General features: G+C 43.8%; 1 protein-coding gene across 1 annotated transcript in view; it reads left to right on the forward strand.

Moving 5' to 3' along the window:
- The first annotated feature begins 2354 nt into the window (after positions 1 to 2354).
- The window catches only part of PIEZO2 (piezo type mechanosensitive ion channel component 2), a 500927-nt gene continuing 483682 nt past the window's right edge, over positions 2355 to 19599 (forward strand). The window contains exon 1 of the mRNA XM_044921024.1: positions 2355 to 2418. Within this exon, the coding sequence (XP_044776959.1) occupies positions 2355 to 2418 (64 nt within the window). The remainder of the gene's footprint in view (positions 2419 to 19599) is intronic.

Consider the following 19599-nt stretch of genomic DNA (forward strand, 5'->3'; position numbering starts at 1 on the left):
CAGATTCTGCAAAACATAAAACAGTTCTTGGTAGTAGTCAATGATTTGCTGATAATTTAAGTTCCTATTGTCTCCTTCACCCCTACTTTTAGGCTCATGACTGCATTTGGGGTTTAGATATCCAGGCTTCTTCAGAGCTCCAGAACACACAAATGGTCCAAGTTTTGGAGTATCTTCACAAGATTTTGCTACCTCCAGTCTTCATAAAAAAGTAATGATTCAGTTTGTCATTCTCAGAGAATTTGGGAAGGCATCTGAACTTAAAACACAAGTTTACTGTATCTCAAAGAAGGGAGACCTGGTTAACACAGAGAACCAAGGTTTGCATAATTTTCATCAGCAGATTTTCCATCATCTCCAACCAATTCAAGCCTAGAATGCTGGTGCTGAATGAAGTTAAATTCTTCCCTCTCTGTCCTCTTGGGGGAAAAACCAACTCTGAATGGTCCTCCCTAGAGATCAGAAAATCATCTATCTGCCTTCTGTTTCTGAGGATTCCAACAGCTCTCCAGCAGGATCAGACCTCCCCAGTCCTTGGATAATGGGGAAATGAGGGATCCAGACACACTGGAGTCTCCCTGCTGGTAACAGATTTCTCTAGATCTCACCCAGAGAACAAGAAAAAAAGGAGATTAGGAGAAAAGGGAAACGGTACACTCTTTTTCCCAGGAGTTACAACAAGCAACAAACAAATCTGAGGCGAAAAGAAGAGTTCTCCAAAACGTACTAAGGGCGTACATAGCTGAACGCCCATACCCATTCTCGGTAAGACCGGGGATTTCTCAGAGCCCATTCAGCTTTGAGAACCATCTTCTCACAAGGTTAAATATGGACGGGGTCATTGGTCTGGATTGATTCCGGGTTCTATTTTTCTTAATCAGTGCAAGTGGGTACGCGTGAACCCGGCACAAGTGACAGTCCCACAAAGTTGTTCAAGCCCCTGACTACTCTTGTGCCACACCTGTGCAGTTTTCCTGGCGCACCCAACGATTCTCTGGGTTTGGGTGAGTTCAGGGGCACTCCCTGTGGACAGGATGCAAGGATGTATGGCTTCTGTTCTGCAGAATGACCGGACAGAGCAGGGCTGAGGGTCTGCTGGAGCCAGCAGCGGTGGAAAGGCGCCGAGCCCGGGCGACAGAACGCTTAAAGGTCCAGCCCGCGGGAGAGGCCGCGCTTCTGCCTGCGCGCCGGCGCCGCGGGTGGGGGCGCCCTCGCCGCGTCGGTGCTCGGCGCCCGCCTCCCGAGCTGCAGCGCGGGGCCCGGCTCCCCGCGCGCCGGCTCCGGAGCCGCCGTCCCATTGGTTCGGGGGCACGCCCGTCCCCGAGTAAGGCTTCGAAAGTTTCATTGAAGGTGGAGAAGTGGAGCCGGGGCTGCGCCGCCTGGGCGAGGCTGCACCGCGGCGGGCGGGGGGCGAGCTGGCATCCGGACGCCGTTTGGTTTTCATTTCATTTTTTTTTTAAGTTGAGGCCGTGGAGGAGGGAATTGGAGCCGGACCCACTGGCTGTGTGCTTTCGTCTCGATTTCTGCCCACGCTCGCACGATTCCTCCTAGTGAGGGAGGGACTCGCAGCGCCACCCCCGGACCGATAGCTCGAGCCCCGTGCAGTCGGGGATGGTTCTGCGCGCCTGGCCGCTCCCACCCGGGTCTCTCCGGCACGAAGCTGGGGGGCGCAGAGGCTAAGTTGCGCCGCCGCTCGAGGAGCCGCCGCGGTGCGGCTCGGGACCTCCGGCAGCTCCGAGAGTCCGGGCAGAGGGCGGCGCGCCGCAGCCTGCGTGGGCAGGGGGCCGGCGCCGGGCAGCAAAGGCACGTTGGATCTCACCTCCAGTGGGGGTTCCGGGAAGAAAACTCCCCTCCCGCCCCTGAGCGACGCCCCAGGAGCCGGGCTAAAGGACAACACGCCCTTCCTGCCCCCTTTCCTCGCCGCGCCGCCCCCCGGGACCCTCCCCGAGTGCCCCAGTCCACGACTCTGGCCCCGGCCACCCACTGAAGAGGCCGCCGCCACCGGGTTGGGGATTCCACACTTCATGGGCCGGCCGTGGGGGGGTCGGGCGCTTGGCGAGGGGGCTACCTAGAGCCTGGTTAGGGGCGGCCGAGGGCCCGGCGAGGCGCCGCGGAGAGACCGGCCAAGGGCGGCTGAGAGACCTGCAAGGGGCGAGCGAGAGCCCGGTGAGGGGTGGCCCACAGCCCGGGGAGCGCGCCCTCGGGGAGGACAGCGCGGCGGCCCTCTGCGAGGCGATGCCAGGTCGGCTGCGAGCCGCCCGCCGCCCGAGGCCCTAGGTGGACATGGACCTGGCACCCCAGTCTTAGGGACCCTCGAAATTCGCCCCTCTGCTTGGACTCGCCGGACCGACGCGATGGCCTCGGAAGTGGTGTGCGGGCTCATCTTCAGGCTGCTGCTCCCCATCTGCCTGGCAGTAGGTAAGTGTGGTCCGCTCGCCGAGGTTACTTGGGGAGGCTAAAGGGGGCGCCTGGGGAGGGGGCCAGGCTTCCGAGTAAACCTAAGTTAAGGGCTCTAGTGCTCGGGAACTCGGTTGGGGAAGCCCGCGCCACTGTTCCTGTACCAGAGGAGTCAGACGCGTGCTGTCGCGAGTGCCGCAGCGTGGCACTCTCCCTTCCCGCGCTGGGGCGCACGACCGGGGTCTCTCAGAACCGTCCAGGGTTCTGGCGGCCAGGATTGGCATGTGCTCAAGACTCTTGTGTTGAACTTAGTTACACGTGGAATTTCTTTTCGTGGAGTATTGACTTGTGCACAAAGGATGCAAATCTTTCTGGAAGGCGGTTGCAGACTGCCTTCCCAGGTACAGTGCGGCGTCGAACCAGAGCCCCCTCCGCGCCCCTGTCCGCAGACGCACAGCACCTGGTGTATCCAGACGGTACCGAAGCCATTTCGCCCCCACCCCGTATCCCAGCAACTGTGAGGGAAGAAGTGAAGGACTCTGGCCATTCTAAAAAGAAAAGAAGTTAGAAGGTACAGGGAAACAGTGCCCTCACGTTGCTTACTTTTCTTTTATTCCACAAAAGCCCCTACAACAAAAGCGCTGGATGCTGGGGCCCTAGAGGACCAAAGACGCAGTTCCGCCGTCCAGGCGTCCGCCCTTACAAATCTTTAAAGGGTTAGAGAGCCAGACTGCGACTCCCTGGGACCGGTGAGGGTTAAGGGAAGGCCAGAAGGGAGCCTCTTGGACTCCCAGTAAAGGATCTCACTATTTCTACAGGGTCGGCAGGGCTTTAAAAGCAACTGGGTCTCAGGTCTAAAGACTGGCATCCTGCCTGGATTGAGAGTTTCTGAGTTTCTCCTCTAATAGAAGGTGCCTGTTACACCGAATCCCACTTCTAGGAATGACTGACAGCGCCTTAATTTTCGCTTCCCCCACCAGAGCTAGAAAACAGAACACCTTTTACCAAGCAGCAGCTGCATTTACAAAGAAAGCGTGGCCTTCGCAGAAAAAGCCACCTTTCTGCAGTTTGCTAGAGGTTGAGGACTCAAGATCACACCTGTGCTAAGTGTTTTTATTTGCGCAGGTAATAGGGGGGCTCTAGAATGTTTCCTGAGGGTCTAATCCCAGCTACTTGGGAGGATTTTGTAGTCGAGTATTAAGGTGTCAGAAGCCTCCGCGTCAAACCAGAGAAGGCTTTCAGAGTGAAAATAGTCCCTGGCGAAGACACAAGGTCCTCGGCAGCTGGAGGGCTCGGGGCGCACGTGCTGGTCTTTCTCTGCCATTTGAGTTTCCAGGCAGGACCATTTTGCAGGCATCTTCATCCTTAACCGCGCATGGAGGTGAGCATCGCAGCGTCCACGGAGTTTACGTGGACGTCTCTCTCTGCCAGTTTGCTTAAGTTTCAAAACGGAAAAGCCTCTGGGAGAGCGCTGTGGGGAAAAGAGCGCCGGGATACTTCTGGTGCCTTACGTACATACGGTCTGGGGAATCGTCTGAGTATCTGAAGCACCTGGCACCGTGCCTGGCTCCTTTACTGTTTGCCCAGTGGAAGCCAAAGCCTGAGTTAACAAAGGGCTTTCAGTCTGAAGGCCGATTTGTGGTTGTCCGTGCCGACGGGGCAGGAGGCCTGGGGAGTAGCACGAGGGTCAGAAGGCACTCTCTTCCTCTGTTCGCACCTCACCATCCCCACTTCTTCCCCAACCCCAGCCTTTTTCCCCTCCCCGCCTCCTCTCCGGGTAGCAGCTCGCGGCGACTGTTGGAAGAACTGGGCAGGTGGTTACCTGCTGCCCGCTCAGTCCAGTCTGAGCTGAGTGTTGTGACAGCAGGGATTACCCGCTGTTGGCCACCCACCCTCGCCCTGAGCTTCGGCCCTTGCGGAAGCCAGCTCGGCCGCACGGGATGCTCCGCGGCTGCAGGGGCCCGGGCCATGTCATTCTGTCTAATCACTGGTGGTCTACACCGCCAAGTCCTATCAGTGGGACTGCTCTGAGCTCTGCCCTCCAGAGGGGCAGGGGCTCACCGCACTCCCAGCTCCCACGCCCCGAGGCTCGAGGCGCCAGCCGCGACTCCAGCCCTCCGCGGAGGCTCCCAGGGGTGCAGGGCGGAGCGGGGAGCGCAGCCCGCGGACCGGGTCCCGGCACCGCCCGGCCTCTGACTCCCGCCCTCTGACTTGTTCCTCGGCGCCCGGTGGGCCCCTCGCAGTGGCTTGCCCTCGGGACCTGACCTTCCTGGAATGAGAACTGCTTCCAGGGACTCAAGACGCTAGGCCCCCCGCCCCCCGCCCGCGCCCCTTGTCCTGCTGCATAGCTCCAGGAAAAGCCGGAGTCGGCCCAGGTGATCCTCGGCCGCCTTCCCTTTCCAGCTTACGCTTCTGGATTCCCACGCATCTTCTGGGCTAACAGAAGGAAGGCTAACCTGTATGTGGGTGGGTGGGTGGGTGGGGGTGCTGTGGAGGCCCCCAGCTCGGTCTGGAGCCTGTTGCTTCCCCCACCCTTGTGGAAAGCCGACCTAAGGGAAGGTGAAGCACAAGGACCTAGGACCTCGGACCTCAGACCTCCTCCCCTGCCTGAAAGAGAGCGAGAACTCCTGGGAAGACCGGAGGGCTGATCCCCTGAGTACCCCCTCACTTGTTGGCTGCTGCTTAGGAAAGACAACCCACTTCCCAGCGACTAGATGCCTTCTAATCATTGTACTTGTAGGGACAAAAAGGGACTGGGTAGGTGTCGCCTGATTGGGCATTCAATTCTCAACAAGAAGTGGGTATTTTCAAGGTTATTGGAGGGTTTTCAGGTCTGCCTACTCCCAGGGTGCTACTAAATCAAATATTCAGGTTTCCCTAATATCCTGGTCATGGAGAGTGCGATGATCTATTTGCCATTAGAATCGATTTTTACATTTTAGCCATCTATTTTTATACCTGGGCAAGGCAACCTTCAAAGCCAGGCCTTTGTAGAAGCTTGTGTATTTAAAAACAAAACAAAACATTTCTCTAACATTGATGTTGAAATTTTTCTGCACAGGTATGCTCTAGCCATTTTGCCTAACGATAGATATTAAAATTAACTGCCATTTTGTTTAAACTGATGCTTTAGGTTTTTCTTTTTTCCTGTAGAAAAAAGTTTATGGAGAAGTGAGAAGTGAAATCAGGCCCCTTTTATGCAGGTGTTACGTGGTTCTTGAGCATTAAAAGCGAAATAGAAACCATAATATAATATATAATATAATATAATATATATGTTGTTTACCATCCAAAATGAATATCCAGTGACAGATTTTCCTACATCAGTAGAAACTGAAAATTTTAAAGGTCTCCAGAATTATTTATGATTACTTGGGTAGCCATTCTGACTCTTTTCTTACAAATGATGCATGGGGGGAAAAAAAAAAAAAAAACACCAGACAAAAGCTTCCATAATATTATGAAATCTCTAATAATTATAACATCTGATCATTGTTGAGTACTTTAAAAATACTTTACACTCATTTTTCTTTTAACATGATTGTACTGTGCCCCCTATCTTTATGATTTGAGTCTATTCATGGGTCAGAACCGGATTTGTACATTTTAATTCACATGCAGTTGACCCATTCATTCATTTTACCTAGTGCTCCTTGGAGTTTCCTAATGTCTTGCCTAAAGAGCCAGTTTAACCATTTTCAGGGCAGGGGAGGGGAGCTGGCTTGGACAGAACAGATTGGTCCAGGAGGGGCAGAACCACGGTGGCATCACTACTTTATGCTTCCCTTAACTGCAGTGACCAGAGCTTAGGAGAGCACAGAGCAGACCAGGAGACTATAGAGCACACAAAAAGAATCAACCAACCAACTAGTGTTCTGAGAAAAAAAATCACACTTGGGTAATTGTGCAAAACCTGGAATAATTTCTAAAATTCCCTTTAGAGATATTGGATAAAAATTAGAGCAAAACCATGGAGTCGCTTTTGAAATATGTATGGGTGTGTCTATCTAAATATAATTTTTTCTCTACAGCATAATATATTTCTCCCTATGTGGCATGTGTCATTTCAAAATCACACTTACATACACCCCAAGAATTATAAATGATGCCCTGCTATAGCTCTCAAAAGAAGGAGGTTTCAGCTGTTGAAGGATGCATTAACAGTGCTGAAAGTTACTTTCTTTTCTGTTACACCTTCTCAGTCTTATATAGGTAGATACTATTTATCATTTTCAGAAAGGAGAAAAGTAATAGTGGGAAGGATTAGAAATATGTAGTTTAGTTCTAAAATAAAATAATTTTGTAAACACAGATGGACATGATCATTTTGTTGCATGGGTTGTGGAAGCTGGAGCTATGTGTCCAGCCTGTGGGTTTGGCAGTGGGCATATTGCTCTACAGGGAATATATGCTTGTTCATAGTCGGCGATAAGCAGGCTGCTTTGGACCTCACCTTCGGGGGAAAAGAGGTTGTGACTTGGCAATTTCAAAGATCTCCGTTCACATCCTGGCTCTGCCCTTTACTATGAGATCATAGAGTTGTTTTTGCTTGTTTCTCTTTTCTTTCTGTAAAAGGGAGTTATTAATGCCTCCTTCCTTGGGCAGGTGTGCGATAGTGTGCCCAGCCACACCTTGTATAATGCCTGACACTATGCAGGTGCTCAAAGTGGGAGGTATTATTATTGCATTTGTGTAGATGAGCAGAAGAGCAGGATGCTTGAAGAATGTCTTGGTAGAAATTAAGACTAACAGGTGGTGACATGGGTCATAAAGATACTGATATGAGTAGGTGGGATCCACATGAAAGCAACTCTGTACCTTCCTACAGCCAAATTACGCAATTGAAAGTGGGCGTGGGTGTGTTGTGGGAGAATTTTTTTTTTTAAGATTTCATTTATTTGACAGGGAGAGAGATAGCAAGAGCAGGAACACAAGCAAGGGGAGTGGGAGAGGGAGAAGCGGGCTTCCCGCGGAGCAGGGAGCCCGATGTGGGGCTCGATTCCAGGACCCTGGGATCATGACCCGAGCCAAAGGCAGACGCTTAACAACTGAGCCACCCAGGCGCCCTGTGGGAGAATTTTTAATTATCAGGATTTTTCACACCAGTTTTGCTCAATATTCTACTGCACAATTGCATTCTTCTGGTTAAATAATAGGGTCTCCATAGACCTATGCTGACAGTGCTTACTTTTGACTTTCTGACACTAAACCACCAATTTCATGGTATTTATTGAATATGATTTTATTTATTTATCTGCTTTTACACAGGCATTTTCCTTTTAGTTCCTATGCTACTATAATTGTATATGAAGTTGTACAGTAACAGTATATAATATTATAACTTTTCCCCTAAATATTCAGGAGATCTTAGAATAGTATAGGCACACCTGGATATTTAAGAGCAATTGATTGAGAACCATATGATGATACAATGCGTATAATGTAAAACATTAAATTTTGTAAGATTTGTAGATTTAAACAGTTGTTTCGAGGACATGGAATCAGGTGTACACAATAAAACAAGCATATCACTGAGTTGAGGCTAAACACAAAGCTGTATTGGAAAACATTTTTAAAGTATTTGGCTGTAAGTGATAAGCATATATGAGACTTATCACATTCACCAGATCCTCCACGTGGCCTTTCAGACCCATCAGGACATGGCAGGATCAAGAAAGATACATTCAGTATCTGTGGAGAGAGCACATCAGATATTTTTGACAATTTCATAACTGTGACCTATCCAGTAATCCTAATGGGCCTGGAGCATTTAGCTAAATTATTTTTGAAATTTAAGAGTAATAACATAAATGTTTACATCTTTTCTATTTATTGGTAGATTTTTAAAAAAACATATATAATAACAATTAAAAATGCATTTCAAGTCTCTTGCAGAATATACATTTTTTGTTTGCCTTGTTTTATCATATCAGGATGGTAAAGTTTTCTGATTGCCACTTTTGAATTATTTGCTGTGCTTATAGGTACAATTCCACCTTCAACGAGGATATTATGGATGGACATATTTAAACTTTTTGGTATGTGAATTCCAAATTTTGGATACATTTTATAAAAAAGAATAGGTCTGCTATATCTATCTGTGTGGTTAGTTCCAGCTTTCTGTTGCAATTTCACCAGTCATCTGGGGGTGAAGGTGACTTTACTCTCTTTTTATTTTATTTTTATTTTCCAGTTTTATTGAGAAATAACTGACATACATCCCTGTGTAAATGAAAGGAGTGCAGCATGATGGCTTGACTTACATATATTGTGATGTGATCACCACAGTAGGTTCAGCTAACATCTGTCTTCTCATATAGATACCATAAAATGAATAGAAAGAAGAAAAGAATAAAGGAGATGAATTCTTGTGATGGGAACTCTAAAGATTTCTTCTCTTAACACCTTTGCTATATCTCACATGGCAGGGTTAGCTGTAGTCATCATGCTGTCCATTACATCCCTAGTACTTGAATATCTTATAACTGAAAGGTTGTATCTTTTGACCAGCTTCCTCTAATTCCCCTCCCTCTCCCAGCCCCTGCATTTTTTTTTTAGATTACACATATAAGTGAAATTATACAGTATTTATTTTGTATTTCTCTATCTTACTTATTTCAATTAGCATAGTGCCCTTGCAGTCCATCCATGTTGTTGCAAATGGTAGGATTTCCTAATTTTTTAATGGCAGAATAATATTCCATTGTGTGTGTATGTGTGTGTATATGTATGTTTCTTTATACATTCATCCATCGATAGACACTTAGGTTGTTCCCATGTCTTTGCTATTGTAAATAGAGCTGCTATGAAAATGGGGGTTCAGATATTTTTCTGAGTTAGTGTTTTCATTATCATTGGATATATTCCCAGAAGTGGAATTGCTGGATAATATAGTAGTTCTATTTTTAATTTTTTTGAGCATCCTTCATACTATTTTCCACGGTGGCCACACCATTTTACAATCCCACCAACAGTCACAAGGGTTCTCTTTTCTTCACATCCATGCCAGCATTTGTTATCTCGTCTTTTTGATGACAGCTATTCTAATGGGTGTGAGATTCTATCTCACTGTAGTTTTAAATTGTATTTCCCTGATGATAAGTGATGTTGAGCATCTTTTCATGTACCTGTTGGCCTTTTGTGTATCTTCTTTGGAAAAATATCTATCCAGGTTCTTTGCCCATTTTTTAATTGGGTTATTTGGTTTTTTAGCTATTGAGTTGTAGGAGTTCTTTATATAGTTTGGATATTAACCCCTTATTAGATATGAGGTTTGCAATATTTGCAATATTTTCCCCATAGGTTGTCATTTCACTTTGGTGTTTTTCTGTGCAAAAACTTTTTAGTTTGATGTAGTCCCACTTGTTTATTTTTGGTTTTGTTCCTTATGCTTTAGGTGTCACATCCAAAAATTCATTACCAAGTCTCATGTCAAGGAGCTTTGTTCTTAGGTTTTCTTCTAGAAATTTCATGGCTTCAGGTCTTGTCTTTTAGTCTTCAGTCATTTTGAGTTAATTTCTATGAATGGTATAAGATATGGGTTCAATTTCATTCTTTCACATATCCAGTTTTTCCAGGGCCATTTATTAAAGAGACTGTCTTTTCTCCATTGAGAATTCTTGGCTCCCTTATCAAATATTAATTGACTATATATGTTTGGGTTTATATCTGGTCACTCAATTCTGTTCTGTTTGTCTGCTTGACTATTTTTATGCCAATACTGTACTGTTTTTATGACTATAGCTTTATTGTATAACTTGAAATCAAGAAGCGTGATGCCTCCTGCTTTGTTCTTTCTCAAGATTTCTTTGGCTATTCAGGATCTTTTGTGGTTTCATATAAACTTTAGGAGTGTTTTATCTACTTCTGTAAACAATACTATTGGAATCTTGATAAGGATTGCATTGAACCTATAGATGGCCCTTGGTGGTATTGACATTTTAACAATATTAATTCTTCCAATCCATGAACATGGGATATCATTCCATTTATTTGTGTCACCTTCAATTTCTTTCATCAATATCTCATCATTTTCAGCATAGATATCTTTCATCTTCTTAGTATTTTATTGTTAAATTTCTTCCTATTTTATTGGTTTTGATGCTATTGGAAATTTATTTATTTTTTGAAAATTTCATTGTTAGTGCATTAACTACTCTCTTGAGGAGTTATTTATTCTATTACCCAAGTTCAGATGCATTCTTCTTTAAGTATTTTTTCCAACTCTGAGCTCTCTACCTCACTCCCCTCCTCCTCCCTTTAGACTTGGTTTGGTCAACACCAAGCTTTTTATCTTTCTCCTGCAGCCAGCTCTTGTGAGCTCAGTGCAAGATTTCCCTTCTCTCTTTGACCTGCACATTTACAATGATACTGTTGGTGCCATTGACCCTCAGGTGCAAGGGCTTTGCAAATCAAGTATCTTATTCATAGATGTTCCTCTGTTTGTCTTTACTCTTTCATCTCAGTCAACAGAGGATTGTCTTGGTTTCATATCCTGTGTGTCCTGTAGTGTTAGAGAACCTCAAACCTCCATCTTGGCCTCTTGGCCTCTTTCCATCCTTCCCATGTGCTGAGCCAGGTGTGACTTCCCCTGCACAAAGCTTTCCAGAATTGATTCTACAGAACATGGAGCTTTTGTCAGCATCAGTTACATTCTAGCTTCACCCCAGTCAAATCAGACAAACCACTGTTGTCATTCTACATTCCATTCAGTGCTTGGTTATCAGCCCAGGAAGTTTGTATTCCTCTCCTGGGAGCAAGGAGATTCTTTTCTCCAGTCGACAGATGACCCTTTTAGCCAGTTTCACTCAAAGACAATTTTATTCTTTGCAAGTCCTTTTTAAAATACAGGTTTCTCAGGCTAACGAGGCTTAGATAAGATAAACTTTATATTTCTCACATGATAGTCAAGATGTAGGTGATTCAAAGCTGGTACGTTAACTATGATCTATGATGTTACCTGGGTAAGCCACCATTGCTTTGCTACCTTGCAGGTGTTGCAGTCATCCCTGTGGTTGAAGGTAATCTGTTCCCATGTTTACATCAAGCTGAAGGATGGAGGAAGTAAACACAGAAGGGACACTTCTTCCTCACCCTCTAAGGACACAACCTGGAAGTTGCATGAATCGCTTCTGTTCACATCCCATTAGCTTAAGTTTAATAATATTATTTACCAACCTAACTGCAAGGAAATCTGGGAAATATCTTTAGTTTGGTGTAATGAGCTCAGCTAACAATGGGGAATATGGTTCACTGTTACAGTGATATAGAAAGAAATTAGGCATTGCTATTAGTAAAAGGCTAGTTTGAGGACCTGCTCATCAAGAGCAGCATAGTTTCAATGGGCAGATGATTTGGAATTCCAATCAACTTCCAAAGAAGCTTTGGAATGAGACCTGTTGGAAGTTGAGTACTGTCTGTCTGGACCCTCACGGCCCCTCTCCCCATTCTCCCATCATATATGCTGGAAGGCACCATTGTTTATTGTTACCTTTGGAACAATGTGACATCTGTGACATCTTTTCCCCTTCTTTAATTCTCCTTCCGAGGCAGAATTTAGTGTTCCCTCTGTGTTCACCTGACACTTGGTTCATATTATCACAGAATTTTGTCCTTAGTTGTATGATTGTTCTCTTCCATGTATCTGCAAGTTCAGGGACCCTCTGTAATCCTTCTTGATCTCCTTACCACTCACTTATCGCCTAACACATAGTAGGTATTTTAAAATATGTCTTTTGAATTAGATGTTTTTTTGGCTGCAGAGTTGTGTCCAGTCATTACACTTCAGCTGTCTAGTGAGGGCTACAATATCCAGTGAATACTGAAGAAATATTTGCTAATTGATTAATTAAGGAATTCATGGGCTAAACATTTTCTCTTGAATATCTCAGAAGTGGGAAAATTCAGTTAGGTCTAGCATATTCTAGCCATTGGGTTTTCTGTCTTTGAATATAAAATTCATAACCATCTAATTTACATGCCCTCTGACTTTCAAAATGTGAATTTGATCAACATGGGGATGAATAAATTTTACTTGCTTTGCAGTGACTAGAGAAGGAGAAATGCATTTGACAATGGTAAAGATTGCCTGGAACATCATCCTTGGAGTGCATATGATTTTTTAAAATGTTTTCAGCTCTCCTGGAACCACACAAATTGATCTGTTTTCTGTTGTGGTCAAATCTGCTCAGTTAGCAGTTTTGGCCATAGGTGCAGGAAGGAGGAAGAGTGTAGAACCTTAACAAGCTGATGATTTTGAACCAGAGCTCCATAGAAATGAATTATAGATCTGTGCAGCATTGAGTGGTTCCTGCCCCTGCCATTTCTTTTCTCCTTCTGCATTCCCCAGACTGTACCTGCTTGCTAGCAGCATTCCGCTTTGGCATTGCCACAGGAGGATGTGTCCCTGCTGGAGAATCTACACTGCGAGTATTTTGGAAAGGGCTCTGGTCTGAAAGTCTAAGCAATAAGTCTCAACCCTATTCATAATGAGCTATGTGACTTTGCCAAGTCACAGAAACTCTCTATTCCTCAATTATATCATCTAGAATATGAGGTGCTCAAGCCTGAGAAATATTTTCATGATTCTCACAGTAATATTTCTGCACATAATTTTTTTCTTCAATATTAGAAAATATGGCTGTAAAGCATTGCTTCTTAATCAACACACCAGAATTTTTACATCTAAATTGTTCTGGGCCCTTAATAGCCATCATACGTAAATCATTTCACGCTTTACCTCACAGAAATGTTAGGAAAGGAAAGGAAAATAATTTTGTATCATGTTAGGTATATGAGGGTTTTTTCATAACAGTTGGTATGGAGGAGAGTTTAGGTTTTTGTGATCCTGACATTTCAGTGAGTCTCCATCCCTTGCTCCCAACACAGAATCACACACACACATCGTCATCGGGGATGATGATAAAGAACAACAAAATGTGTGGTCAAATCTGGTTTAGAATTTGCTGTGTGTAGCTTTGCAGAACTAAAGGAATTTTACCACCTGTCGTTTATGGTCAGACATGCCTATAAGGAAAACCTAACACATAGAGTTATTACTTGGAGCTAAATGAAATTGTAGAGACCTAGAATTATATAGACAACATTTGAACAAGGAAAAGATTTATTTTGAGCCAAATGTTGAATTTATCACAAAACGTAGCATATCAGTGACATTGCAGACCTCATGAGATTTTAGCTGGGCCATTCTGTTATGCAGATGAGGACATAGGAGGGGCACAAAAACTACAGATGTGTGTAGATAAAAGTCCTAGCCTGCGTGGGGGGTGGGGGCTCCCCTATTTGGCCCTGCTCTCTCCTGGCTGCAGGGATACTGTGGGGTGTGAGCTTCCGGCACTTCAAAGCCTCTATCCACTCCTTCTTCTCTTTCAGTCTTTTGAGACTTATGGTTTTAAAAGTCTTTTGACAACATAGTATTGGAAGTCCTAGCCACAGCAATCAGACAACAAAAAGAAATCAAAGGCATCCAAATTGGCAAAGGAGAAGTCAAACTCTCACTCTTTGCAGATGATATGATACTTTATGTGGAAAACCCAAAAGACTCCACCCCAAAACTGCTAGAACTCATACAGGAATTCAGTCAAGTGGCAGGATATAAAATCAATGCACAGAAGTCAGTGGCATTCCTATACACCAACAACAAGACAGAAGAAAGAGAAATTAAGGAGTCGATCCCATTTACAATTGCACCCAAAACCATAAGATACCTAGGAATAAATCTAACCAAAGAGACAAAGGATCTGTACTCAGAAAACTATAAAATACTCATGAAAGAAATTGAGGAAGACACAAAGAAATGGAAAAACGTTCCATGCTCATGGACTGGAAGAACAAATATTGTGAAGATGTCAATGCTACCTAGAGCAATCTACACATTCAATGCAATCCCCATCAAAATACCATCCACTTTTTTCAAAGAAATGGAACAAATAATCCTAAAATTTGTATGGAACCAGAAAAGACCCTGCATAGCCAGAGGAATGTTGAAAAAGAAAAGCAAAGCCGGCGGCATCACAATTCCAGACTTCCAGCTCTATTACAAAGCTGTCATCATCAAGACAGCATGGTACTGGCACAAAAACAGACACATAGATCAATGGAACAGAATAGAGAGCCCAGAAATGGACCCTCAACTCTATGGTCAACTCATCTTTGACAAAGCAGGAAAGAATGTCCAATGGAACAAAGACAGTCTTTTCAACAAATGGTGTTGGGAAAATTGGATAGCCACATGCAGAAGAATGAAACTGGACCATTTCCTTACACCACACACAAAAATAGACTCCAAATGGTTGAAAGACCTCAGTGTGAGACAGGAGTCCATCAAAATCCTAAAGGAGAACACAGGCAGCAACCTCTTTGACCTCAGCCACAGCAACTTCTTCCTAGAAACATCGCCAAAGGCAAGGGAAGCAAGGGCAAAAATGAACTATTGGGACTTCATCAAGATAAAAAGCTTTTGCACAGCAAAGGAAACAGTCAACAAAACCAAAAGACAACCGACAGAATGGGAGAAGATATTTGCAAATGACATAGCAGATAAAGGGCTAGTATCCAAAATCTATAAAGAACTCATCAAACTCAACACCCAAAGAACAAAGAATCCAATCAAGAAATGGGCAGAAGACATGAACAGACATTTTTCCAAAGAAGACATCCAAATGGCCAACAGACACATGAAAAAGTGCTCAATATCACTCGGCATCAGGGAAATCCAAATCAAAACCTCAATGAGATACCACCTCACACCAGTCAGAATGGCTAAAATTAACAAGTCAGGAAACGACAGATGTTGGCGGGGATGCGGAGAACGGGAACCCTCCTACACTGTTGGTGGGAATGCAAGCTGGTGCAGCCACTCTGGAAAACTGTATGGAGGTTCCTCAAAAAGTTGAAAATAGAGCTACCATATGATCCAGCAATTGCACTACTGGGTATTTACCCCAAAGATACAAAAGTAGGGATCCGTAGGGGTACATGCACCCCGATGTTTATAGCAGCAATGTCCACAATAGCCAAACTGTGGAAAGAGCCAAGATGTCCATCGACAGATGAATGGATAAAGACGAAGTGGTATATATATACAATGGAATATTATGCAGCCATCAAAAGGAATGAGATCTTGCCATTTGCAACGACGTGGATGGAACTGGAGGGTATTATGTTGAGTGAAATAAGTCAAACAGAGAAAGACATGTATCATATGATCTCACTGATATGAGGAATTCTTAATTGTAGGAAACAAACTGAGGGTTGCTGGAGTGGGGGGTGGGGTGGGAGGGATGGGGTGACTGGGTGATAGACACTGGGGAGGGTATGTGCTCTGGTAGGCGCTGTGAATTGTGCAAGACTGTTGAATCTCAGATCTGTACCTCTGAAACAAACAATGCAATATATGTTAAGAAAAGAAAAAGAAGAAGAAGAAGGTAGCGGGAGGGGAAGAATGAAGCGGGGGAAATCGGAGGGGTAGACAAACCATGAGAGACGATGGACTCTGAAAAACAAACAGGGTTCTAGAGGGGAGGGGGGTGGGAGGATGGGTTAGCCTGGTGGTGGGTATTGAGGAGGGCACATTCTGCATGGAGCACTGGGTGTTATGCACAAACAATGAATCATGGAACACTTCATCTAAAACTAATGATGTAATGTATGGTGATTAACATAAGAATAAAAAAAAAAGTCTTTTGAATTAGCTTGGCCAGGGGAATCCTGACTCTTGTTGGCTTTGGGGTCTGAAGTCACTACAGCTGATAAGTAATGAAGCCTTCCTAGCTGGAGCCAGGCTTGACACCCCACTGTAGCACTCTGCCACTGGTAGGTCATCCTCAGGCAGGAGAGACAGTTAAAGGTCAGATTACAAGGCTACGGGAAGATGGAGAGTCATAAAATGGGGTTTGTTCCTGGGGAGCCAGTATTTTCCAGAAACCTCCAGCTCCCTGGAATTTATTGTTAATGACCACAAACCTCTTTAGCAATAATTTTCAAGGCGTCCCCTTCTTGCTGTTGCATTGCCATAGGGTTGTACAGTACTCTGCCCCACTTTGGCCTTGGTCAACACCCCCCACCTCATGCACACCTTGGGCTATTTGCAAACGCTAAAACCACCCTTGACATGCAACAATTTCCCACCATAGAGGTTAATCAGAAGGGTTATGGCACAGGCCCTCAAGGCATTTGTTAAATTGGATATCAAAATATTTTGAGCAATTATTTTTAGAATAAGGGTGACCACACAAAGTTGCTACCTAGAAGGGAACAAATCTCAGGTATTATCCTTATGACACTGATCAGTTATCTGTTCCAATACTCCGATTTGTATATTAGATCTAGCCCCAGAAAGTACATTTTAAATGTAGTGCTGGCTATTAAAAAATATCACAATCATGAAAGACAGGAGAGACTAAGGAACTTTGACAGATTGGAAAACACAAAGAGGACAGGAAACTAAATGCATTGTGGCATCCTGGATTGGGTCCCTGGAATGGAAGAAGTATATTAGTGGTAAACTGGTGAAATCCAAATAAAATCGACAGTTTAGTTAAGAATATTATACTAAACTTAATTCTCAATTTTGAGAATTATACTGAGGTTATGCAGGATGTTGGGAAGCTGGGTGAAGTAATCATGGGAACTTTCTGAGTTAATTTTGCAACTCTTATGTAAACCCAAAATTATTTTAAAATAAAAGTTTTTTAAAGTTAAAAAAAATTAAATGTAGAGCTGGTCTACCAGAGAGGGACAGTGTGCTACTCAAACTGCCTTTAGAATATCTTTGCAAGTATAAGCCACACTATAATCATAGTTCATAAATTTGAATATGCATATAATGTAGTTTCTTAAAAAGAACATATTTGAAATGTGATTTTAATAGTCCTTGATGACTTTCTTTATTTTTTATTCTGATTCTGGCCAATTTTTCTTGCCCTTTGCCCATTATACATTTCCCAGAATGCATTCAAATAATACAGTAATCCAAGACTGTTTCATAATGTGCCCAGTCTTTCCTGTCTTAAAATAGCATTGGCTTTTGTTTACTCCAGTGTCAAAGAAAACTCACGGCTGGTTTTTTTGCTGACTCACCTCTCTCTATCGCTTTTGACTTTATTGCTTTCTAGGTTTCTTTTTTGGCAATTGCCCAAGAGGAATTTGACAATTTTTAAAAATCTCATTTTTAAAGTTCTCTAACTATTACCATTTAGACCCTCCCACCAATAGATTTCTGGCTCAATTACTGGCACTTCATCTCAATTCTCAATGAAAATGTAAGGAAAGATTTTTTTTTTTTTGGTCACCTACTTCCTTCTTTCTCCTTAAACATTAAAAAACATGGAGGGATAAATATAAGAGAGGTTTACAGGTCATCCGTGGTGTTTGTAGCTCAGTGCTGATCCCAGGCTGCAGTCCTCACTAGATTGCTGTGCACCACGCCCCACTGCCTGCAGCAGGAGGTATCTGAGCTCCTGGGGTGCCTGTTTCCATGGTGGCAGTAAGCTATTAGGTGTTCATGAAAGGCCTTTGTCATGGGTACACTCATTCTTGTGTATTTCTATCAAAACTAATTAAATTGTAGTTGCTTTGTGAACATCCCATTCATTGAGCATCTCAGCTCTTGTCTTCTTGATAGTCTTCCTTCCATGAGTCCAGGACAAACATGTTTTCTTTCACTCTCACCATTTATCTCTAGAGTGTCATAGAGATTGGTCTGACATGTGGCTATATAAACACAAAGTATGGCCATCGCTCATCAAGTAGAGTTTTAAAGTTTATAGACTCTCAGAGTCACAAGGTTTCCACTTAGAGCTGTCCTAGGCAAAAATGGACCCTGCCCAGACAAGCTGCCCTCTTCCTGCTGAGCTTGCCTGCCTTCAGTAATAACTATTTCCTCACCTTCTCTTCCCTCTGCCTTCCTCCATGGGCTTCCAGAAATTTTCCAGCAGTGTGACAGATGAGGGAGGAACCTGGGCTGTGGGGTTCATCAGACAAGGAGTCAAACTTTTGCTTAACTCCTCATTAGTGGTAAGATGAAGACAAGTTGAAGTTGTATAGCTTCTCTGAGCCTCAGTTTCCCAGCCTGGAAAATGGCAGACAGACATCCCATGTATCTCAAAAATACTAATAAGGAGTAAATGAAAGGATGTAAGTCAAGCGCCTAGCACAGTGCTGACAAATGAAGGGCTAATTAGCCCGAATGCTCTGTTGTTTCTCTTCCTCTCTCTTCCACGTGCCTGGGTCTCTCCCTACCCACCTGTCTTCTGAACACTGGACCCTGAATATCATGGCCTTCACTCCTCTGGTTCAGAGCCTTGTGAATTGGTCAGGCATCAAGAGAAAGTTTTATTGACTGCGTGTGTTTGCCCCTCAGGGGCACCTGATGTCAAGTAGGCAAAAAGCTGTTACCAAAAGGAGGGCATTTCTGAGGATGGGAATTCAGTGACTAGTGAGGAGAAAAGAAGACCAGGTCTGCTTCCAATGGGATGGTAAAGTGAATTCTGTTGAGCTCATGGCGCCTGCAATTCAGTTATAATTCTTTAGTAAAATCTGCAAAGGGTAGGAACTGAGGTGGATCCATCTTAAATGGTGATAGACAGTGATGAAGGTTATCCAACTGTGACTTGTCGCAGGCTCTCTATGTTAAGGCAGTAAAACTTATTTTCAAGTCTTATAAGGTATCAGTATACTATATTGGTATATCAAGTATATTTAATACTTGAGTTTATTTCTTGATTTTTTTTCTTATTGTTATTTCAGACACTGAACTTAATAGGTGTAAAATGTCTTATATTTTAAGTTTTGAATATCTTAATTTTCCCTAATTGTAATTCCTAGGATATTCAAAATGAGTGAATGTGTTCCCAATATGAGGTTTAAGTGATAACAGGTGATTTTACAAAAATCTGAGTGGAATTGGATAATTTCCTTTGCCTTTAGAGTCTGCTTCAAATCGAGTATGTTAGGTGTCAAATTAATCTACCAAGAGTATTTTTTAAAGGATTGCTTTAAGGATGGCTTATGTAGTTGGATGGATTTAATAATTATAGATTTCTGATTTAGACATATTTTAAGAATCATTTAAGAATGAATGATTTTATGATAGTTGTTAGGTGAGCCAAATATTGAGAATCTAAAACGGTAGCAAAGACTATCATGTTTTGCACAATTTAAAGAAAAACTTTGAAGACATAA

Source organism: Neomonachus schauinslandi, chromosome 14, assembly GCF_002201575.2.
Source record: "Neomonachus schauinslandi chromosome 14, ASM220157v2, whole genome shotgun sequence".
NCBI lineage: Eukaryota > Metazoa > Chordata > Mammalia > Carnivora > Phocidae > Neomonachus > Neomonachus schauinslandi.